This window comes from Pelodiscus sinensis, chromosome 4, assembly GCF_052426305.1.
Source record: "Pelodiscus sinensis isolate ZL-2025 chromosome 4, ASM5242630v1, whole genome shotgun sequence".
NCBI classification, from domain to species: domain Eukaryota; kingdom Metazoa; phylum Chordata; order Testudines; family Trionychidae; genus Pelodiscus; species Pelodiscus sinensis.
Genome location: NC_143055.1, coordinates 6,321,344 through 6,345,468, shown reverse-complemented (window position 1 = coordinate 6,345,468; position 24,125 = coordinate 6,321,344). Strand labels below are relative to the sequence as shown.

Genomic DNA, 24,125 nt, shown 5'->3' with positions numbered 1-24,125 from the left:
TTTCTGCAATGAAAAACAAAGCCCTGCAGCAGCAAATATGGAAGCCCAGGTCAAAAACCTGTGACTGGCCCTGTGACAGCAGCCCATGGGCTTGAGCTGCAGGGATGTTTCTGTGCCATCTAAATGTCCAGGCTTGAGCTGGGGCCTCTCATTCCGCAGGGTCTATTGTCCCAGGCCCCAACCCAATCCTAGAAGTCTGCATGGCAATGAGACAGCCCTGCAGCCTGAACTCAGGAAGACTGAATCTGCTGGCACGGACCATTGCTAGTTCTTTGCCATGTAGTCGTACTCTTTTATTCAGATTGGAGCCATGTAGATGAGGGTTGTAGGCAAAGGGAAATGAAGCCGCGATTTAAATAATCGTGGCTTCATTTAAATTTACATGGCTGATCAGTTGTTTGTCGGCTCAGCGCGGCAGCCATGTAAACTTAAATGAAGCCGCGATTATTTAAATCGCGGCTTCATTTCCCTTTGCCAAAAAAACAAATCTACATGGCTCCGTCGACGGAGCCATGTAGTTTAGACGTACCCATACATACAGCTTTTGATGCTATTTTCTGTAATTTACATTTCTTTTTAATAAAGAGCATCTGGAAGAAGTGATCAAGCAAGATTTATTTCCCATTAGCTATTTGCTATCAGTTGCTGACAGTATACTGTAAATGTGTTGACATTTCTAAAGCACTCATTTGGGCAAAAGGCACAGGTTTTAGCTATATTTTAAGAAGCATTGCAATAAGTATTAGTCATAGCATCTAGAGAGAGAGAGAGAACACAGTTACCTGCTATCCACACCAAAAGCTGGAAAGAGCCAAAATTAATACTTTAAATGATCGAAGAACGCTTAACCTGTTCAGCTGAAAAACTGAAAGAAATGCAGGCATTTAAAATTCTGGCCATGACTTCATGTTACTGTTTGAATGCTCCAAAGTCAAACTGAATTCATACCTTTAACAATACAAATGGCAGGAAAATCAAGCTATGGGGAAGGAAATAAACAGAGATGTATTTAAATGCCATATGCACCTTGTTTGTCTGTTTGGATGCTTGTTTTATCTGTTGGGAAGCTCTGAGAGCTGTCACTTTATCAGCCTTCTGTACTGTCGTCTTTGTTGATTTGTTTTTTGGCACTCAGGGTTTCTTCAAATACAAATTTTCAGTTAATTTAAAATTTTTGTGACCAGTTTCCTGATAGTGTGTGCTTCCCAGTTTATTTTGCATATGTTAACTGAGTTGTACTTTCCCTTTTCAGATTGCCTTCTATGCCTGCTGTTCCTACTAGCTTCGCTTTCTGTTGTCAGCCAGAATCTGAGAGTCTGTGAACAGATAGGTTTCAATGAAGCAAATTGCATATACAGGCAGCTCCCGGGTTATGTACAAGATAAGGGCTGTAGGTTTGTTCTTAAGTTGAATTTGTATGTAAGTCAGAACTGGTACATATTGTAGGGGAAACTCTAGCCAAACATTTCTCCAGAGCTCAGTTTTATTCTTCCACACCTCACTTCCCTCAGTCCTTTATTCTCAAGCTGAGGTGTTTGCTGAGAAAAGCTGCTCCGCATCTCCCTGGTCTGCTGGGGGAGGGCGCTAGCTTCGTGTCTCCCTGGTCTGCTGGGGGGAAGCAGCTAGTGCGGGGTTGCCTCACCTCATTTGTAAGTAGGGATCCGATGTAAGTCGGATCCATGTAACCCGGGGACTGCCTGTACTTTTAAATGTGCTGCATGTGGGCAAAAACCTAAATCTGGCATGATTAGGCAACATAAATCATATGTTATGAATGAAGGCTGAGTTAGGCTTTAAGACATAAAAAATGCTACATATTCTAGTAGGAAAATTGAAATAGTTAAATATTTTTTTAAATATAGTAATATAAAAGTATAATACTTCTAGTAATATAAAAGTAATACATTCTATTCAATGTTATAATATACAGTAACCCTATTACAAATGTAAGTGACTTGACTAAACTAGTTGCCTCACCCTGGATAACACTCAACTATAACTTGATAGTGAACCCCCAATCAAAAGAAAACAGATCCCCCCCCCATCAGGGTCTATCACCTGTGAATTAGGCCGATAAAGGAAAACAGTCTCAAATTAAGAGTGAAAACAAAAGGAAACTGTCTTAGGGATTTTATATCAAGGGAGAAGCAGGGGAGAAATCCGGAAGTATGTTGCCCAGGACCTGCAACCTTTGGGCTGATTGAGAGCCCGCAGGGAGGAACACTGGGGAGTCCCTCACTGATGGTTCAGGAGCCCTAGCGAGGACGGCAGGCAGATGACACTTGTGTAGACGGAAGGCAGCAGATGGCGTGTCCTCGTCTATTCCTCTACCTGGTTTGCAGCTGGATCAGATCCCTTGGTGGCCTCAGGAGGGAGAGCTGATGACCTGCTGTGACGGCGCGTTGGGGGTTCCCCGTCTCCTGCACCCCGAAATGGCACAAACAGACTGCACCAGCCAGTGGAATTGAGGGTGGTTTATTGCTCCTCCAGCACAGCGCAGCACAGATGTAATCTGGTTACAGGAACTGGGCTAGGATGCCTCAGGCCCCCTTGAGATGGGGGAGACTGGGCCCCTAAACTCCAGCCCCTTCCCCTAGGCTCTCCTCCATGCCCTCAGACAGCCAGCAACCAACTCCCTAACTAACTTCCAGCCCTGCCCCCCAGCCAGGGCAGCATTCCACCTTCCTTTGTTCCTCTCCATGGGGGGTGTCTGGCCCCTGGCTCAACAAGTTTGGCATTACCTCTGCCTAGTGAGGTTTTCCCTGCTGGGTCTTGCTCCAGACAGCAGGGGTCACCACAGCCCAGCAAGTACCCCCACTACGTCACACCTGCGCAAACACTGCCGCTCAGATGGACAGCACCCCTCATGGGCTGTCCCTGCCCAGACTTATAAAGCTTCAAGGGCGGGAAACCTGTGAGGTGATTTTTACCATATGACCCCTCAGTGGAGATCAGTTCTGAGGTAAACAGAAAAAGGCGGGAAATTCGGTCTGTGCCCATCCTTGTTTACCATTCTGAGGTGGAGAGCCCCTCCCTGCCCTGAGGTCACCTGGTATACAGGTTCCATTTTGTTTTTCGTGAACAATCCAGAAACATCATTTAATATTATCAAATAAACATACAGTTTGCATAATGAACATATTTACATGATTGATTACTATCACCAGGAGGTGTTCCAATGAAGCAAATTGAATATACTTTTTAATGTGCCGAGTATGGGCAAAACCTAAATCTAGCGTGTTTAGGCAACATAATTCATCAGTTCTGAATGAAGGCTGAATAAGGCTTCAAGATATCAACAGTGCTGCATATTCTATTAAGAAAATTGAAATAGTTAAATATTTTTAAGAACTTCCAGTAATATAAAAGTAATACATTCTATTCAGTGTTATGCTATAACTCTATTACGGATGTAAGTGACTTGACTCAACTAGTTGCCTCTCCCCTCTCCCCCTCCTCCCAGCTAACTACCCCTATCAGGGTATGTCTACACTAGCTCGTTAGTTTGAGCTAGGTAGGCAAATGAGGGCAACCGGGGTTGCAAATGAAGCCCGGGATTTAAATATTCCGGGCTTCATTTGCATGTTCCCAGGTGCTGCCATTTTTAAATCCCCCTTAGTCCGAACTCCGTCCCCGCAGCTACACGCGGCATGGAGTAGGTAGTTCGAATTAGGATCTCTAATTCTAGGTAGTTCGAATTAGGATCTCTAATGCCCTCATTTGCCTACCTAGCTCGAACTAACGAGCTAGTGTAGACATACCCTCAGAGAGAGTCAGCAAGGAGGAGGAGCAGAATCCGGTGCTGTGAGGAGCCGTCTTTTAAGCCGGCTCCCCCAGCACTATCTCTGTGGGCAGAAGGGAGTCCCCTGCTGACCCTGCACTTCCAATGGCACTTAGCTTTTGACATGTACAAGAGCTGGGTGAGGGGGAGGGAGCTCTTGTACATTTCGAAAGCAGGGAGCGCAGGGCCAGCGGTGGTCTGCTTGATTCACCCGCTAGCTGTGCGCTCAGCATCACTTCCGCCTTTGAAATGTAGCAAGAGCCAGTAGGGATCTCAGCCCTATTGTCCCTCTGCAAATTTGTGTACAGAGAGTCAATCCCTTACCCCTCTCTTAAAAATGCAAAGTTTCAAAAAGTTCAATGAATAGAAGCCAATATTAAGTTTCTCATATTGACTTCTCTGACAGTCAATTTAAATTTCATTTAAAAAAGATATTTCATTTAACTATTAAAAACAAATTTAACAAATCAAACTTATTTAAAAAAAACTTGAATATTTAACTAAATATTTGAGTGGGGGTGATGTCTGATGATCTCACCACCTGCAGGTGTGCTTATGACCGATCTTGGAACATTCTGCTTACAATACCCAATTCTGCTTGCCTAGCCACAAGAGATAAGCAATGGAGTATACTTGGTCGAGTTCTTCCCTTGCTGACTCCTCTTATTTGGGAACTTTGCCTCTTTTGTGCAGCTTTGCTTCTTTCAGTGCACGCAGTCTTTTTTCACACAGTCCTTTTTCTCAAAGTGATAAACATTGCCTAACGTAGTGAATACAAGCAGAGAGAGGGTAAGTTTAGAAGATAGGATACACAAAGAACAAGTTAAAAGTCACTTAGGAAAGTTAGATGTCAGCAAGTCACAAGGTCCTGATGAAATGCATCCCAGGATACTCAAGGAGCTGATAGAGGAGGTATCTGAGCCTTTAGCTATGATCTTTGAAAAATCATGGCAGACAGGGGAGATTCCAGAAGACTGGAAAAGGGCAAATATTGTGCCCATCTATAAAAAGGGGAATAAGAACAACCCAGGAAACTATAGACCGGTCAGTTTAACGTCTGTCCCAGGGAAGATAATGGAGCAGGTAATTAAGGAAATCCTATGCAAACACTTGGAAGGTAATAAAGTGATAGGGAATAGCCAGCATGGGTTTGTGAAGAACAAGTCATGCCAAACTAATCTGATAGCTTTCTTTGATAAGATAACGAGCCTTGTGGATAAGGGAGAAGCGGTGGATGTCATATACCTAGACTTTAGTAAGGCATTTGATACGGTCTCGCATGATATTCTTATTGATAAACTAGGCAAATATAACTTAGATAGGGCCACGATAAGGTGGGTGCATAATTGGCTGGATAACCGTAGTCAGAGAGTAGTTGTTAACGGTTCTAAATCCTGCTGGAAAGGGATAACAAGTGGAGTTCCTCAAGGGTCTGTTTTGGGACCCGTACTGTTTAATATCTTCATCAATGATGTAGATATTGGGATAGAGAGTACGCTTATTAAGTTTGCAGATGATACCAAACTGGGTGGGGTTGCGACTTCTTTGGAGGATAGGGACATAATTCAAAATGACCTTAGCAAGTTAGAGAAATGGTCAGAGGTAAACAGGATGAGGTTTAATAAAGAGAATTGCAAAGTGCTCCACTTAGGAAGGAACAATCAGTTCCATACATACAAGATGGGAAGCGACTGTCTAGGAAGGAGCATGGCGGAAAGGGATCTAGGGGTCATAGTGGACCACAAGTTGAATATGAGTCAACAGTGTGATGCTGTTGCAAAAAAAGCAAATATGATTCTAGGTTGTATCAACAGGTGTGTTGTAAGCAAAACTCGTGAAGTCATTCTGCCGCTCTACTCTGCACTAGTTAGGCCTCAGCTGGAGTACTGTGTCCAGTTCTGGGCGCCACATTTCAAGAAAGATGTGGAGAAATTGGAAAGGGTACAGAGAAGAGTGACAAGAATGATTAAAGGTCTAGAGAACATGACCTATGAAGCCAGGCTTCATGAACTGGGCTTGTTTAGTTTGGAAAAAAGAAGATTAAGGGGGGACATGATAGCGGTTTTCAAATATCTAAAAGGGTGTCACAAGGAGGAAGGAGAAAATTTGTTCCTCTTGGTTTCTGAGGACAGGACAAGGAGTAATGGGCTTAAAGTGCAGCAGGGGAGGTTTAGATTGGACATTAGGAAAAAATTCCTAACTGTCAGGGTGGTCAAATATTGGAATAAATTGCCAAGGGAGGTGGTGGAATCTCCCTCTCTGGAGATATTTAAGAACAGGTTAGATAGACATCTGTCAGGGATGGTGTAGGTGGAGCTTGGTCCTGCCTTGAGGGCGGGGGGCTGGACTCGATGGCCTCTCGAGGTCCCTTCCAGTCCTATTATTCTATGATTCTATGATTCTAAGTCCATACTCCACCGGGAAACTGATTCGGACCCTAGTACGGCCTCTCTTCAGCTCTTTTACTGTTAATTGATTCATGCCAACCATTTACACCACTTGTGATTTGTTACAGTCGCATAAACAGCACAAGGTGTTTTCAACTTGAAAAGGAAATTGTGGCAGCCCTTGAGGCTTTTTACCCTTTTACAAGGTGCAGACTCCCTTAATGTCAGGGCCGGCTCTAGTTTTTTTGAGTTTGAGCAAAAAAATGTTTGGCCGGAGCTCCCCCCTTTTTTTTGTTGGCCGTAACCGTATCCTTGGCCGCACATATTTTCTAAAGGTGTGCCATAGTGTTCCAATCTCTGTAGAATTACATCTGTGAGGGCGTTCCTAGTAATTTCGTTCGCTGGTATAAATTCTATAAAGTGTTCACAAATTTTCACTTCTGCATTTTCACAAATCATAAAACTATTGACATTTGCTTGGGTTTGCTCAGATCTTGAGTACCATCAACTATAATTGAGAAATATTTGGTCTTTAAGTTAAAGACTAACAATTTTATTGTGGCATAAGCTCTCCTGAGTTGCAACTCGCTTGTCAGATGCAGGAAGTGAAAGAAAAGGAAACAGATAGTAGGGATACAGAGATGGTGTTATATAAGAGCTAGTTCAACCAGAGTGGAGGTGGATACCAAGAATACTTTCTCACTTTCTTATCCACATCCACTCTGACACAGTGTAGCCAGACAGGAACCCCCCTGTAACATCTATCTTTGCTTGCCTGGAGCATGCAGGGCACACAGAACAGTAAAAGCCTTGGAGCAGGAGGCTCAGGATATGCAGGCTGCTGTGACCGTGAATGGCTGTAAACAGAGATATGCCAATTGCTGACCAAGAGGCTGCCGAGGAGTGCCCTTGACTAAAACCCATATTGATATGAACACACAGCCGTCCGCGGAGGGGGAGGAATCTCTTGCCCAGTAAAAAAAGTCTAGTACTCACAATTTAGTTATCTCTCTTGCAAGTGTAAATTAAGTTGAAACTTGCTTGTAAGAACTGGCGCCACAAAACGGACCAGTACAATGTGGCATCTTAGATAAGAAAGAGGATACAGATCCCTATGGGTATAAAGATGGGTCTAGCAGCACATTTACTCTGTGTGTCAATCTACCATCTATCTGCTGGTCGGGTTAGATGTTTGACCTCCCGAGGTTCCATGGGGACGCCCACCTCGTATTCGTCTTTCCTAGGAATTGAGGGACCGGCCCTGGCTTGACCCGCTGGAGTCGAGAGGCACAGAAGGGGGTAAAAATTGTACCTGGATGTGGTCATTTGTCTTAAGTGTACACATAGACTTAGAGCTCTTTAAAGATTAAGCTGTCACTTGGTACCATTTATTTCTGTTTTCTATCTTTATTTTCTTTGTAACCATTTTTAAGATCTATATTTGCTAGCAGTTAAGAAAGAGAGCAATAGCCATTGTAACCATATGCTTTATAAGCTTCTTTAATAAACCTGTAACTGTTTAAGCTTTAACCTGACTCCTTCAGTTGCTATAACAGAACCAAGCACCATTTAAAAGAACTTCAGCCGGTCATAAGGGACAGGTATAGGAGGAGCTTGGGCGTTTGGATTGTGCCACTCCCAGGTGACACATCCGTTGGGGCATCTCTCAGTCTTCCCTAGACTGTCCGCTGCGAAGGGATCCTGTATCCTAGCAGCTGAAATCTGAGATGTAATAAGCTCTTCCTATAAACTTCTGGGGTGTCTGTCAGCCTGTTGGCTGCCCTCCACGACGGGACCCCGGTCCTAGCGGTAAAGGTACAGACGTTAAACCTCTCTCTCTCTCTCTCTCTCTCTCTCTCTCTCTCTGCCCTGACCGTCCGCTGACACACAGTTATCTCTGAATCTTAGCAAAGTATATCTAGAGTAGAGACATGACAATGCAATGGAGTAACCTGATAATTAAAGAGAAAACTACCCCAGTCTCCCACACCGATATATTTCACCTATCTTCTCAAGAGGAGGATATTTTGCAAGGCTGGGAGCAGAGGATTTCCTATCGAGTGCACCCCTTTTCCTGATGTATTGGGTTGGAATAAACTCACCTCACTTGATGACTTTACATGGGGGATGTGAATTTGACCCACGCTATGAGAAGATCTAATTTGTCTTAGTCCAGGAGGAAAACTTCTAGAAGTTTTCTAGATTCTGGGCCGGGAGGAGATAGCGAGATAGATACACTGAAGAACCACCTACAGTCAGTACATGAGCACATGCGATTCATTCATTTCAGATCAATCTCCAGGGCTTGTAGAGGGACCCACTTAACCGACCCACCTAGCTCTAAGTATCACTGACAGCCTGACTGGATTTCCCAGGGTCTCTGGTCAAGGTAACATTTGAAAGCCGTCAGAGCAGAGACCTGGGCAGCCCACAGCAGGGCTGGGAGGGAGCTAAGCTGGTTTAGCCACAGAGAAGAGGCTTCTCTGGCGTTGGCCGGTGTATTGGCTGGTGTCATTCCAGTCCCCTTGCAGGGAGCGCCAAGAGCCATAGTCAGGGGCAGAGGCAGCATGGGCATGGCCTGAGTTGGGCTCCTGGTGCCAGCTCAGAGCCTCTGTCCCTAGCAGGCGGAGGTTCAGAGCAGCCTGTGGGGGCTCCAGCCAGGGCTCTGTGGCCTCCGCCCACACATCGAGGCTCCTTCTCTTCCCAGCCCATCCTCCCCCTGTCCCCCCTCCCCTCCCCCCAAAGTCAGCGGCAGCTCTAACTCCTCATTGGCCACCCCGGCTACAGGCAGGATGACATGGGGGCAAACAATAGGCACTTTAGGTATAAAGGCACTTAGAGCAGACAGCGCCGCGACACTCAGTGCTGCTGGAGGGCTGCCGCCTGCTTCCTGCCCCATGTCGCTGCCCCGCAGGCAGCAAGATGCCTGTTGAAGCAGAGCAGGAGGCCAGGCAGCTCCTACCAGGTGTGCCGCCAGGAGCTGGGGCCCCGTGGCCAGGAATGCCACCCCTGGAAATTTGCCGCCCCAAGCACGTGCTTGCTTTGCTGGTGCCTAGAGCCGGCCCTGCTTATTGTGTCATTCCAAGACACAAGCCCTGCCAGATCAATGAAGAAATCATACTTGCATGTCACTTACATTGCATCAGAAGAAGACTTCTAGATGACAGAGAACGTATCCATCTTTTCTTTGAGTTCATTAAATTCTTGTCTCCGACCATCTTTTTTCCAGCCATAGCTTAGAGCAGTGTTTCCCAATTTTATTTGGCCCAGGAACCGTTTTCAGAATTTCAAGGAACCCCTAGGTTTGTCAAGCAAAAAAAAGGGGGGGGGAGGGGAGAGGGACCCACCAATGCATGAAAATCACATTCCTTCCCCAAGACCCCCCACCCCTACCCCCCTTCCTTGAGGCCTCATCCGCTCTGTTCCCCTTCTCTCCATCACTTGCTATCCCCAGCCCTTATACACTCTCACTGGGTTGAGACAGGAGGTGTGGGGTGGGAATGAGGGATTTGGGTGTGGGAAGGGGTGAGAAGTACAAGCTCTGGGAGGGAATTTGGATGCAGGAGAAGGGGATATTGGCTCGGGGAGGGGACTCCAGGCTCGGGAGTGTTGGGCTCAGGTGGAAGGTTGCGGTGCTGAGCAAGCCATGGGCTTGTGGATGTGAGGGTGCAGGAGTTTGGGCTGGATATGTGAGGGACTCAGGGCAAGAAGGTTGTGAGTATGATGGGCTCAGGACACAGATTTGTGATGTGTGGATGGTGGAGGAACGTTGTGGCAGAAGACTGAGGATGTGGGGATGCAGGAGTGTGGGGATGTAAGAGGCTCAGGACAGGGGGTTCTAATGTATGATAGTCTCAGATTTGGGCTCAGGTGGTGCAGGAGTGTTATGATGCTGCAGTGAGATGGGAGTTTGCCCCAATTGGGGGTTTGTTGGCCAGGCTTCATTTTTAAATATAATATGTCAAACTCAAATTTTTTTAGCATTGTCTCTATTTATGAGAGGGGTGAGGAACCTGTTTTGAGTCAAGGGTCACTGACCCACAGAAAAGTCTGTTGGGGCCACACAAGTGAGATGCAAAAAAAACCCAACAACCCTCCAAAGACCCCCCAAGCCTCACTAATGTGGTCCCAAACGTGCTGGTGGAAGCAGGGAACAGAGTGAAAGTGGGTGCTGGGGCTGGGGAGAGGGTGCTGCTGGGTGGAAGGATGCTGGCTCAGGTGGCGGGGTGCTTGGGCAAGGTGCTTGGGCAGGCAGGTGGCGGGGTGCTGGGGTCAGGGACATGGTCCTGCTGGGCACTAGGGTGACCGGCAGGGTGCTGGGACAAGGAACAGGGTGCTTCTGGGTGCTAGCATGGATGGCAGGGTGCTAGGGCCAGGGCGGTGCTGAGTTCTGGGGTGTGAGGCAGGGTGTTGGGGCCAGGGACAGGGTGGTGCTAGGTGCTAGGGTGGATGGCAGGGCTGCCAAGGAGCGGGATAGGGATGGGGTGCAGGATCTGGGAGGGAGGTGGGGGGCTGAAGGGGGCAAGGTCTGGGTGGTAGGTAGGGTGCAGAAGCAGGCTGGATGTAGGGTGTCTGGCCAGCGGGAGGAAGCAGGAGCAGATTGGGGGTAGGGTGTCTGGCTACGTGGGAGGGTGCAAGGAGGGGAGTTGGGTAGGAGTTGGACCTCTCTGATCTGGCACCTGAATGGTTCCCGATGAGGAATTTTTGGACCAGGGGAGGTCATTTCAGGGCTCCTGGTCGTCCCCTCCCCCCCCCCCCCCCCCCCACACACACTAGGCTTCTTTGCACCTCTATCCCCTGAGCTGCCCAACCCTGCTGGTTCCCTGCACCTCCCCCAAAACCGTCCCTCACAATCCAAGGGAGCGCAGCACCAGTTCCCTGCAGCCCCTCCCAGCCCAGCTGAGCTGCCCTTCTGTTCTGTATGCCCTCCCCCATCCACCTCAGCCCATCTGAGCCCTGCACTGGTTCCCTGCATGCCTCCCCCACAGGACTGCTGAGCCCCGTTTCCCTGCACCTCCCCCAAGCCCCGCAAAACTGCAGAGCCAAGCGCTGATTCCCTGCCCCCCCCTCCCCTTGAGTCTAGCTCCGGTTCCCGGCACCTCCCTCCTCCTGCAGCCGCTCTGAGCTCCACACACACACACCCCACAGCCCAGCCCAGCCTAACCCAGCCCAGCTCCCCCGACCTCCCCAATCTGCAACCCAGCTGAGCTCAGTTTCCCTGCACCTTCCCCCAAACCATGCAGACATGCTGAGCCAGCGCTGATTCCCTGCCCCTGCCTCCCTCCCTCCCCTTGGCTGTGTCTACACTGGCCACGATCTTGCGCCACAGCTGCCACTCTTGTGCAAAAACTTGCCTCCTGTCTACACTGGCTGTGTGTTCTTGTACAAGTTCACTGATGTTCTCATGTATGAAATCAGGGCTTCTTGCACAAGAACTATGATGCTCCTGCTCAGGAATAAGCCCTTTTGTGCAACTGTTCTTGCGCAAGAGGCCAGTGTAGACAGGCAACATGAATTTCTTGCGCAATAAAGCTCTATGGCTAAAATGGCCATCGGCTCTGTCTCGGGCAAGAGAGCGTTCACCCTGCCATAGATGCTCTTGTGCAAAAGCACAGCTCACACGTGGCAGTGTGGACGTGTTCTCGCGCAAGAAACCGCCAGTGTAGACATAGCCTAAGAGTTTCCTCGCATGAGCAAAATGAATTTTGTGTTGTGCACCAGAACTGAGTTCATGTGGCTTGTCTGGATGTGCCACTGTGGCACCCAAGTTATTAATAAATATTTTTAAACCTTTACCTTTTCTCCCTGCTGCCATGTCTCCTCCCCTTGTTCCATCAGCTCCGCTGGTGCCTGCTGCCTCCCAACTCCTCACCCTCCTCTGCTGTCCTGACTCCTGCCCTTCTCACTGCCCTCAGCCCTCCTGCAACCTGCCCCCCCTCCACCAGCCCTTCTCTCCTCCCTGTGCCCACTTCTCCAGTAGCCCCATTCTGATCACGTGAGCTACCCCTCCTCGTCCCCTCTTCTAACACCTCCCTCTACACACCTGCCCTCTCTCTCTTCTGGTGCTGGTCCCTCCCCTGCAGGTGTCTGCCTTTCTGCTTCACCACCAGAATCCCCTGGCACTTGCACCTTCTCTTACTCTTGCACCCTCCTGTTGCCTCCGCCTTCCCTCACTGCCCCTGCCCTCTTTGCCCTCTTTTTCCCTGATGCCCACCCCCTCACCAATCTCTGCCCCCATTCCTCTCATGCCCCTGTGCCCTCACACCTGACTTGCTCCATCCCAGCCTTCCTCATGCCCACCACTTCTTTCAAGCCTTCTCCCAGCACCTCCCGCTCCCCCCTCTAGGCCCCAATGCCTTTACCCTCTCCCCTCCCAGCATCACTCTGTCCCCCTCCCACTGACACCTCCCCTTCTGCCTTTTTCCTCTTTGTCTGCACTTGGCCCCCTGGCATTTGTCTCTCCTCTACCCTGTCCTTTTGGTGCCTTTCTTTCCCCTCCCCCTCTGCATAAGCCCCTTCCTCTCCCAGCCCTTCCCCTTCCCCTACCTTCTGCCTTCCACTTTGTGGGGCTGGAGTCTGCAACTCAGCCACACGGCGCAACGCAACGCAGCGCCCAGCAGTTTTAACATCCCGGGCCGTGATGTTACGTCACGCCCGGGCATCTCCCCACCTACCGGTTTGAGCATGTTATGCAGGAAAGCAGCAGCCAGCAAGAGGGAGCTCAGTGAAGGTTGTGCACGGAAGGGACGGGATGGGGACAGGGGAGAGACGCTCTAGGACCAGGGTGGGAGGACGCGCGGGGAGCTGGGGCTGGCTCCAGTTCCAAATAGTGGTGGAGCATGGGCACCAAGAGCCCATACAACTTGCTGCCCATGCCTCTGCTGGCTAGCCATCTCTCTCTCTCTTTCAGAGGGGGCGGGGGAGTGCCAGCTCCTCGCGGAACCCCTAGTTTTGCTTCGGGGAACCCCAGGGTTCCCCGGGGCACCAATTGGGAAATACTGGCTTAGAGATCACTCCCTCAATTCCATTATCGTATGTTGTTTACAGCTTTGGAATGCGCATAAACATTTCTGTTTTTTTCTGGGATCCACCCTGCATTGAAATGTCAGAAGCTTGATTTTAATATATAAATCCCTTTTTGGTCTCTTTTAAAAGGTCTAACCCCCTCCCCCACCCTCCCGATGGGCAATAAATGGTCGATGGGCCACATAGGGTTTGCCAGGGTTAGCTCCGGTGGGCCACCACCACTTTATTTACCTGCAGCTCCACAGGTATGGGTGCTCGCAGCTCCCGTTGGCCATAGATCGCAGTTTCCAGCCAGTGGGAGCTGTAGGAAGTTGTGTCTTGGTCCATGCTGTATCCCGCAGCTCCCATTGGCCGGCGATCCACAGACAATGGGCGCTGCAAATGCCCGCACCCGTGGAGGTACAGGTGTATATAGTGGTGATGGCCCGCCGGGGCTAAGCCTGCAGCTAATTTCCCACTCATGGTTTAAGCCTATAGACATTTGTCCTTACAGTATTGAAGAGGTAACGGCTTTGTATGTATCTACCACTTGCTTAATTTTTTTATACTTGTATTTCAGTTGCAGGAGGCTTGGACTTCCCACATGCAATAGTCTGATCCTGATAATGATTCTTTCAGGAGGATTGTTTGCCTTCCTGTTTCTCTTTTCTGCTTCTAGATTCCTTGTGCTATAAAAACAAATTAATTTAAAAAACGTATAGTTTATCTCATTAACAATTCATATTGTCAATGTATGACTACATAACATTACAGCTAATGTTTCTGTATCTTAGACAAACGAGGGGATGAGACCACCTTTTTCTAGTGAAAGACACAGAAAAAAGAGCTGTGTGTAAACTTGAAAGCTTATTTGTCTCACCAACAGAAGCTGGTTCTATAAAGATGCAACCTCACCCACATTTTTTCTCCAGTATCCTAGACCAACATGAGTATAACACCACTACATAACAAGTATCTTAGTTACTTTCACTTCCTGTTTCTGTACTCTCTGCATCAGGAGGTTGAAATGATTCAAATAGGAATACTAATAATTTAAATCAATCTTAGTATCTGTTTTAAAGAAAACATAGTTAGCCCTCTGTTTAATATGTAAACTGCTGTAAGTGCAGCCCACAACACATTTGTTCTCCTTTTTAACTGTAAAACTGAAGTAGACCATAGGGCAGTGCATTACATTTAAAAATACAGCTTACTGAATCTTCCCATCACTCACAGGCAGTAGGAATGAAAGAATGGGATCATATAGTGAGCAGCTTTTTGTGCCGTTGGGTACATGCTTTCCAGCGAAACTAAAAGTGTACCAAAGGAGATGACATCATATTTGTAAACAAATCTTTCTGGCTAATTGGGTATGTAGGATAGTAGATTTTTAAAGCAAACATGGCAAGAGATAATGTTTCTGGAAAAAAGTAATGGTCATCCTTGTTCTGGTATTCATAATTTTCAACCTGTGATTAACAATGGAAATATGTTAAAATTGATAGCAATATTGCTATGATGTGTAATTTAACAGGAAAATAGAAACAATGCTTTGAGACAGACTCCGTAAAAATGAAAAGCTTTTCTATATAAACTGCCGGTTTCCGGCGAGCGTTTGGAAAAAGTTCATATTGTTCACGAAAGAGTTAATTTCCTGTTGTGGTACTGGGATTGATAGGCAGAGGAAATAGGAGGTACCTGGAAAGAACTTAGGATTCCTAATACTGCAGAAGTTGCCTTTCTGTTGGCTTGCCTTCCCTTTGTTTTGTTATTTTTAACCAGACTCTCTAATCTCCGTTTGCCTCTAACCACCTCCCAATTTCCTGCTCCTTTCTTCCTTCTGTGTTTTGTCCAAAAAATTAGATTGTTTTTCACTTCTCTTTTCAGTTTGAGTGGCTTCCAGGAAAGTGGGTTAAAATGAATGCCATAGTTGTTTTTATAGTTTCTATTATTTTCTGCATTTCATGCCTTTTCGCTGCTCTTGGTGTAAGTTTCTTATTCAAAATATCTTACTCTGAGCATTATTTCAACGGGGTGGGTGGGAGATACAATTCTGGCTATTTTTGAACTTTAGTATTTATTACACTTTACTGGTTAATATGTCTGAAGTCATTCAAAATACTCTACTTTTAGCTGTATAATATTGCTTTCCTATTTATGAGTATTATGATCATTTCGGATGTGGAGCTTTTGAAAGATGATTACCATGTTCTTTTGCCTCATTTACCAAAGTTGTATGTTCTTGGATAGCAACAAGAAGAGCCGAAGTATTTGTTTTGTTTTTAAAGAAATATGGATAAAGCGCTTCAAATCTTAATTTGAGGACTATTTCTTCTTCCTCAGCATACTGCTTAATATTTGTTTAAGAATATCAACATGTTGTACATTTGAAGAAAATGAAGCAGCATTTCAAAGTAATTGTTGATCCTAGCAGCAGTGTAATGAATTTTGGATATAAATTACCTGCCAATGAAGTAACAGGAAAACATTTGCTTTTCTTTTACAGATTGCTTTCTCACAGCACAGCAACTTTATGGACCTGGTACAGTTCTTTGTGACATTTTTCAGGTACTTTTCATTTTAGGCAGCTAAATATGTCTATTGTTTTAAGAGCACCTTTGACCAATACACTGATTTATAATTTATTACAGTTAAACCATCCTCTTTATCTAACATGTAAGTCCAATGAAATGAAAGTGCTACCCTTAACCTTCAAAATATTTTTTCTTAGTAATGTTAAATTAGAGAAATTGGCAGCATGGCAGTGCAAGCATACATCATCCTTTCAATAAAGTTAGCCCTTGTCTACACTGTGAAACAAGTTTATGATGCCATAAGAATGGAATCCACAGAAGCATAATACTAATGTTTCCTCTTCTATTCTTCAAAGGAGATTCTTAACTGAACATGGGAAGTCTCCAGAAGTGATGAAAATTGGTCCTTAGGGTTTCATAAATTGAAAGTCCGGATTTCCTAATTGTAGGGACTGTTAGTATTTCATAACTACAATAACATGAAACTTTACATTTAAGTAGCACTTGGATGTAAACCTTTCAAAGTGAACATTAAAGCCTCGCAACCTTCTGTAAAGTAGGGATACAGAATTGTACTCATGAGTTAACAGGTACAGAAATATCTTGCCTGAGCTTTTTGCACACACTCAGTGAGAGAAGAGATGATAAAACCTAAGAGCACTGACTTGGCATTTCATGAAGATCACTTACCAGAGCTCTTATTGCACAATGTGGATGACATCTTAAAATTGTGCTGTAAGACCACTTTACAGTGGATGCTTATTCATAGTAACACCTTGTAAGAGCAACCGCTGCTTACGAGCATCGTTTTTCTTGGGAACACTTACCTTGCTTTCCATGGGCGACCTTTCCCAGAAGAGCAAGAGGCATTGAAGAGCAATGTAGCAAAAGGGCATCAATGTTGCACTAATGAGCATCTACTGTGTTGGTTTACTTCCTGTCCCATTCCTGTTGATATGGGGTAAAGTCGTGTTCTCATCGAAGTAAATAAAGGTGGTTCTTTAAGTAATGTCCACGAAGGCGCTCCACTTCAGATATGCATGTGCTTCTCAAGCCCTTCATTGGAGACTTTCTGGTGGAAGTGTTTGTTCGGCGCGAGCATGCACACTACTCAACCATGCCCACGCTCCAAGGGGCTGTAAGGCTACATAGTTCTGTTCCTTCTCTCCAATCTCCAGTTCAGTCGGAGCCCTAATATGTGTGCCTTATGTGTGCCTCTGTGCTTTATAGATTAGTTCAGTTTCTAATTAGTGTTACTTGTTAATGTAAGATGAGTTAGATAGATGTGAGAGGGTTTATTGTTGTCCCTCCTCCCCCCCCCATCATCACCTCCCTCCTCCATTTTTTCTGGTGAGTTGATTTGGCCTGGCTGAGCATGCCTGGCTATCCATGTTTCAAATGCTGCTTCTCTTGTCAGGAGGCTGTTCCAATCACCAACAGCCACTGTAAATGTATCCGTTGCATGGGAGGGTCCCATATTCATCACTTCTGCCTGGCTCTGAAATCGAGAGCGTAGAAGACCCGGGAGACCAAACTGAAGCCAGTGTTGATGTAAGGTGGCTGGAAAGCTGGCTAGATTGTCAGGCTCAACGGGTAATGATGTCTGGCTGGCGATCGGTTTCAAGAGGAGGGCCCCAAGGACCGGTTCTAGGGACAGTTTTGTTCAACATTGTTACTAAGATCCTGGATGAGGGGATGGATTGCACTCTCAGCAAGTTCGCAGATGACACTAAACTGGGGGAGAGGTAGATACGCTGAAGGGCAGGGATAGGGTCCAGAGTGACCTAGACAAATTGGAGGATTGGGCCAAAAGAAATATGATGAGGTTCAACAAGGATCACTTGATGATTCCCTGTTCTGTTCACTCCCTCTGGGGTACCCGGCATTGGCCACTGTTGGTAGGCAGGCTATTGGGCTAGATGGACCTTTGGTCTGACCCAGAATGGCCGGTCCTAGGTTCTAAATAATGAAAAGCATAAGGAAATAAGAAATCCATAAGAAAAAAATGTATAGGCGAGCAAGCAGTTTATCCCTATAAGCTACATGATCCTCCTTGAAAATGAATGCACAGGCTGTATTTTTGTTATCATTATCCCCCACAAGCCAGACTGCCTAGAAGCCCCACATCCGTGCCTCACTTTCTTTCCAGAGGCCTATGATCCGTGTATTGCCGAAGTAATAATTTATCACATAACTTCTTCTATGCAAGCACATTTATTCTTACAGTGAAAGTAGTACTGGGAAAACACATTTAAAAGCACCAGAATAGCTCTTGAAAGCTTGCCCGAGGCCTCCCCAGCTCAAGCTCTGATAGGTGTCTTCCAAACTACAGTTGGATTATCTTGTAGCTCCAAACCATCTCCGATTCGGAGCTAGAACCTGGGCTAGGCAGTTAAGCCTCTTCTTTATACAGCGCAGGCCTTGGCTCTCCAGGAACATGTAAATCTTTAGACAGTGACCCATTCCTCAGAGCATAGCTTCTGATTTTTGCTTACAATTTTTGCTTACCTGAGGTGATGAATTTACATTAATCTCTCCCTAGGTATTTCCCAAAAAATCCAGTTCTCCCATATTGTCTTCTTTGCAGATTGTTCAGTATAGTCTTGTATCAACCACCTCATATCATATCTCCCCTGTGGAGAAGTTACTTGCAGGCCCAGCTCACAATACTACATGAACGTTGCAGTTATGATGGACCCCAAAGATACTTGCACTTAATTCTGTATATTCTCCCAAGGATATCCAGGAAATTGCCATATTGACCACGCTGGGTTCTCCCATCTCTGCCACTGACTTGCTGTGTGACCTTGGTCAAAAAATGTCACCTGTGTTTCCCTTGCTCATGCCCCTGTTTGTTGTACTGTTGTGTCTTCTCTATTTCGATTGTCAGTTCTTCAGGGCAAGGATTCTCTCTTATGCATATGTGCACCACCATGTACGGTGGCCCACCCACTATCTTGGTTGGGGCCTGTAGACCCTACTGTAGCACTGATTATGGAACTTTATCAATATTGAATGTCACTTGGAGCTTTCCAACGGCTCCTGTGTCTATCTGGGTGTGTTAAGCTCTTCAGGACAAGGGCTTTCTGAGTTGCATAATACCAAGCATGTAGGTAGCACTTAATTACAGCTGAGTTTCTGCAAATAATACTTAACCCAAGTTATGAATAGTTTTTGTCTAATTTTGTGTACGTGTGTGATAGGATATTAGGTTTAAGAATTCTATATACAGAGGTACAGAGCTAATTTGCTGATAGGCTAACGTCTTTCTGGGTCTTTCCGGCTAAAAAGGGCTTGGTTTAAACGTTTCATACTTCGCTTAGCCTATGCATATGTTTTGAATGGAATGTAATTTTTAAAAACTACCCATACTGTGTGATACGTTTGGGTATTCTTAACAAAAGAACAGCCAGACTGGGTCAGACCAAAGATCCACCTAGCCTAGTATCCTGTCTTCTGACAGTGGCCAATGTCCGGTCCCCCAGAGGGAATGAACAGAACAGGGAATCATCCATCTATCCCTTCCGTCAGCCATTCCCAGCTTTTGGCAAACAGACACACCATTCCTGCTCATCCTGACTAATAGCCATTTGTGGACCTATCCCCCATTAATTTACCTAGTTCTTTTTTACCCCTGTTATAGTCTTGGCCTTCACAACGTCCTCTGGCAAAGTATTGCAAAGAAGTATTTCCTTTTGTTTGTTTTAAAGCTGCTTCCTATTCATTTAATTTGGTAAACTCTTGTTCTTGTGCTCTTATGAGGAAGAGTTAATAACACTTCCTTACTGACTTTGTCCACAGCAGTCATGATTTTATAGACTTTGATCATTTTCAGTTCGTCTCTTTTCTTAGCTGAAAAGACCCAGTTTTCTCATCGCTCATCATGTGGAAGCTGTTACAGAGCTCTGATTGTTTTCCTTTTTTGTAACTTTTCCAATTCCAATTCTTTTTTGAAATGTGGCGACCACATCTTCATGCAGTATTCAAGACGTGGACATACCATGGATTTATATGGACGCAGTGTGACAAAAAATGTCTCATCTATGCCTTTCCTAGTCATTCCCAGTTGTGTTTTAGCTTTTTTGGCCCCTGCTGTCCATTGAATGGATGTTTTCAGAGAACTGTGCACAATGTCTCCAAGATCTGTCTCTTGAGAGGTAACAGCTAATTGAGACCCTATGGTATAAGTGTGTTTTGGATTACATTTTCCAGTGTGCATTGCTGCATTTATCAAATCTCATAGCTACATCTGTGTGTTTAATTTGTGCAAGCCAGGGCAAGGAGAATGCAGTAAGATCCCAGGATAGGATGGAGAACCCATTACCTTGCACAACTCCAAATCTCAGCTTATCGTGTGCGGGAACAGGAAAACCTCTCATCTTAAAAGCTCTGCAAGGCAAACCAAGTCACAGGTTGCTGGAAACCAGTAACCCAGTAGAACATGCATGCTCCAGAGAATAGTGTGACCTAGTCCTGATTGTACTAAATTCTGCTCTGGCGCTGTACTTAATTTCCTTTTTTTTATTTAACAACCAAGTTGCTCTCCTTCAAAAGATTTGGAGCTTGAAGTTCAGAGATGAATGCCTGCAGCTTTCTTTTGCTTTCATTTGGAATTAGGGCCTGCAACACCTTTGAAAATCAGGTCCAGGTTTGCTAGATAGCTTTTCGTTATTATTCCATGTGGTAGCTTTTTATTTTAAGCTCCAAAAAAGTCAGTAGATAAAGGTTGAGAAAAATGATTTGTACTGGCTCATTAATAGATCATTATAAACAGAACTGTAAGAGGAATGATATTTTAACCACTGTTAACCTTTTCTAAAACCAAATGAATTGCAAGGGAACGTTTTCTTCCTATCGCCTTTCCTTCCTTTTCATAAACCCTTTAATTTTTACTTTGCACAAGTCTGCTATTTTCTTCCCTCGCACTTTAAACTATTGAAAGTTTTGTGTATACTCAGACTGTGGTGTCAAAAAGTGTCCGTTTTTTTCTTCAGAAGCTGTTCATCCCTATTCCCACTTCCCTGATGATTTTTGTTCCAAAATACAAAGCAATTTTCTGCAAAAAGCATTATGAAGAACCTTCCCTTAGATAGGGAAAATGGACCCTATCTAACTTGATACCTTTTAAAATGAGATTCCAAGTTTATTTGATAACGGTGATCATGTTGATGTAACATAGACTTCTCTAAGGCATTTGACTTTTCTGTGCATGATATTTTCATTTTAAAAACTAAACAATTATTACATTAATATGGCACACTATAAATGAATCAAAACCAGGCCCACTGATAAGTCACAATGTAATTGTAAATGGGAAATCATCATGAAATGGGTGTTTTTCTAGCAGGATCCTGCAGCGCTCAGTTCTTGACCATATACTGTTTAACTTGGCCTGGAAGAAAGTGTCATTGTTGCTGAAAGTTGGTAGATGAGACAAAAATTGATGAAGATTGGACGGTCAGAGAGAACTGGATCATTGGGTAAATTGGGCTCTGGTAAATGATACACATTTTAAATGGCTAAATGTAAACGTAGGAACAAAGAATGCAGGTCATATTTACAGAGTGAGAGTCTCTAACATGGAATCAGTGACACTGATAAGAATTTGGAGTTCAGGGTGGATAATCAGCTGAACATGAACTCCCAGTGTGATGTGGTGGCCAAAAGAATTAATGCGAACTTAGAGTGTATTTACAGGAGGCTCAAGTAGGAGTAAAGACGTTATTTTATTTGGCACTGATGCGAGTGCTGCTGGAATATTGTGTCTAGTTCTGGTGTCCACAGCTGACGAACGCTGGTGATAAATTGGAGAGGGTTCAAAGAAGATCCATTAAAATAAGTAGAGCACTAGAAAACATGCCCCTTGCTGCTAGACTCGAGTTCAGTCTATTTAACTTAATAAAGCAAAGGTTAAAGGGTAACTTCATTATAGCTTAGAAATATCTACATGTGGAACAAATATTTAATAGAGAATAATATAAAATAATCCCCTGGCTGAAAGTTGGACGGTTTGTTTGTCCAACACAATAGGGCACAGCTTTTTGAATGGGATACTTGAAATAGCAGTGATCACAGAATGGATGTGGTCTTCCCCCAAAAAAGAGGAGACCTTTATTCGACCTAAGGGCAGCAAGCTGGCATTACTTAGGTTTGGTATCAAGTTCTAGAGAGAACCACCAGCTGGTCCATTAATTCTACAGCAGTCTAGTTTCATACGTGAAGCTATGTCTACACTGGCAGTTTTTTGGAAGAGGAAATGCAAATGAAGCACTCATTTGCAAATGTCATGCTCTCATTTTATAGTCTCTTTCGATCCTTTGGGTGGAAGAGGTTTTTGTGATAAAAAGCGCTGTGTAGACGGGGCCATTTGTCGGAAAAACCCCGTTTTGCGCAAGATCCTATAAACCTCTTTTTTTGAGGTATTAAGGTATCTTGCACAAAACGGGGGTTTTCTGACAAATGGTCCCGTCTACACAAGGCTTTTTATTGCAAAAACCTTTTCCGCAAAACGTATCGGAGGAGAATATGCAAATGAGAGCGCAAGATTTGCAAATGAGCGCTTCATTTGCATTTCCTCTTCTGAAAACCTGCTGCAGTGTAGATGTAGCCTAAGTGACCGTGGGGAGGAAGCAGGAGTTCAGAGTTCAGTTTTGTAGGTGATGTGTGATGAAGCAGAGGCTCGAAAGATTGTCTAGGGGTGGCGTTTTGTGGCAAGGAACTGGGGCCGCGAAGGAGGAAAGCCCGAGACTTAAATGTACTTAACCAATAACAAACTTTATTAACTACAATCTGATTATATTAAATTACTGTCTCTGATTTGTTTAAGACAACATAGCATGCAAATAAAACATACATTAAAGAAAGTTAATACAACAATAATAAAAACTCCTCCTACAGCCAGCCCCTCTATGGTTATCTTGGAACAGCTGGTAGAGTTAGTTATTAGTTTGCCTATTCACTTAACAACCCCTCAATTCTACTTCTAGTTCTTATTTAGACCAAGGTGTGGTACCATTATACAGTATGGTTAATACAATACAACTTACTATTGCTAAGCTGACAAATAATATATTAAGCAATACTTACAAGCCCAGTAACAATTACGATGCACAGACACAAAATAACACGTAGCATGCTCCGGATTCGTACACCCTTTCGTGATTCGGTGGGTGGGAGGCAGCCTCGGGTGATCAACCCTCAGCCAGGCTGGACGATACGTGCCTTCTATTTTTTTATACGGAACCTCCCCGAGCTTAGGGCGCAGGGTGCTTTATACTATAATTTTGACATCCGGTATCATATTAGGGTTATTTGATATCCGGTACCATATTAGGGTTCCTTCCTTGTGACATGACATCTGCCTCAAGGCATTGTGGTTAGTGCCTGATGCAGACATGACGGGCACACGTGAAAGCTAGCTATGTTTTTTGTTTCCCTGCTCCAGGTGCTTGTTAACTGATGTATATGACAGCTCATTTCTCTTATTGCTATCTTGTCGTGTTTTTTAGTGCTCATTAACTTAGTGTATGAGACAGCTTGTGTCCCTGCTCTTGTCTTATTGGCCCAGGTGCTTGCCAAGTTAAGTTCCGTTTACTGAGAACAGTGCTGAGCACCCGGGAAACTTCAAGCTCTGTTTCTGGATCCGCCTCAGCGGCCTGTGTTTTTCTTGTGAGGGGCTTTAGTGTGGCAGTATGGGCAATACGTGCGAAGCCGTGGTCAAAAGGATCTGCTACATGATAACGTGGATTTATGTCTTAGGCAGAGATTGAGCTCTCATTCTCGAAGGCAGTACATGTTAATACCCATGGTATTGTCCCTTAAGTAGGTGTTCCTCCAGTGACACAAATTTGGAAGCTTTCAGTGTAAGTATATTATGTACATGTTCTCCCTCAATAATTGCTCTCTTTCCTTCAGATTTGAGAGTGCTTTTTGATAGTAGTCCTTATAAATCCCAGAAACTCACCTAACTAAATTGATTATCTTCACTTCTTTAAATTGGCTAGAGCTGCTATCTACTAACAGATGCCAGGTCCAGTCTGGAAGAGTCAGAATTTCAGGTGCTCGTGGATTCCAAAGCTAAAAAGAGCCCTTGTGATTTTTCCTGTATCCTGTGGGCCACAGAAATCCCCCAGACTAATCCTTTGAGCACACCTTTAAGTAAAACAGTCAATCTTAATTTGAAAATTGCGAGTGATGGATGTAGAAGAAAAATACATGCATAGACTGGGGAAAATTTGAGGTGGAAGATGAAATTAGGTAATTGTATAGTAACTATTCAGCTAGGAGTGTTATTCTTACTGGGGACATCTCCCATCCTCGTATGTGGGGAACGTACCCATCTACCCCTGGTTAACTTGGGCAGAATAGGGCTCGCTGGCAATAGGGCATTCTGCTCAGGCTGTGCATAAAAGGACAGCC

General features: G+C 45.1%; 1 protein-coding gene across 2 annotated transcripts in view; it reads left to right on the top strand.

Annotated features, from left to right (window-relative positions):
• The window catches only part of ATRN (attractin), a 225,780-nt gene that overhangs the window by 145,228 nt on the left and 56,427 nt on the right, over nt 1-24,125 (top strand). For both annotated transcript variants that reach the window (XM_075931018.2, XM_075931019.2), the window contains exon 25: nt 15,680-15,741. In XM_075931018.2, coding sequence (XP_075787133.2) covers nt 15,680-15,741 — 62 coding nt within the window. The remainder of the gene's footprint in view (nt 1-15,679; nt 15,742-24,125) is intronic.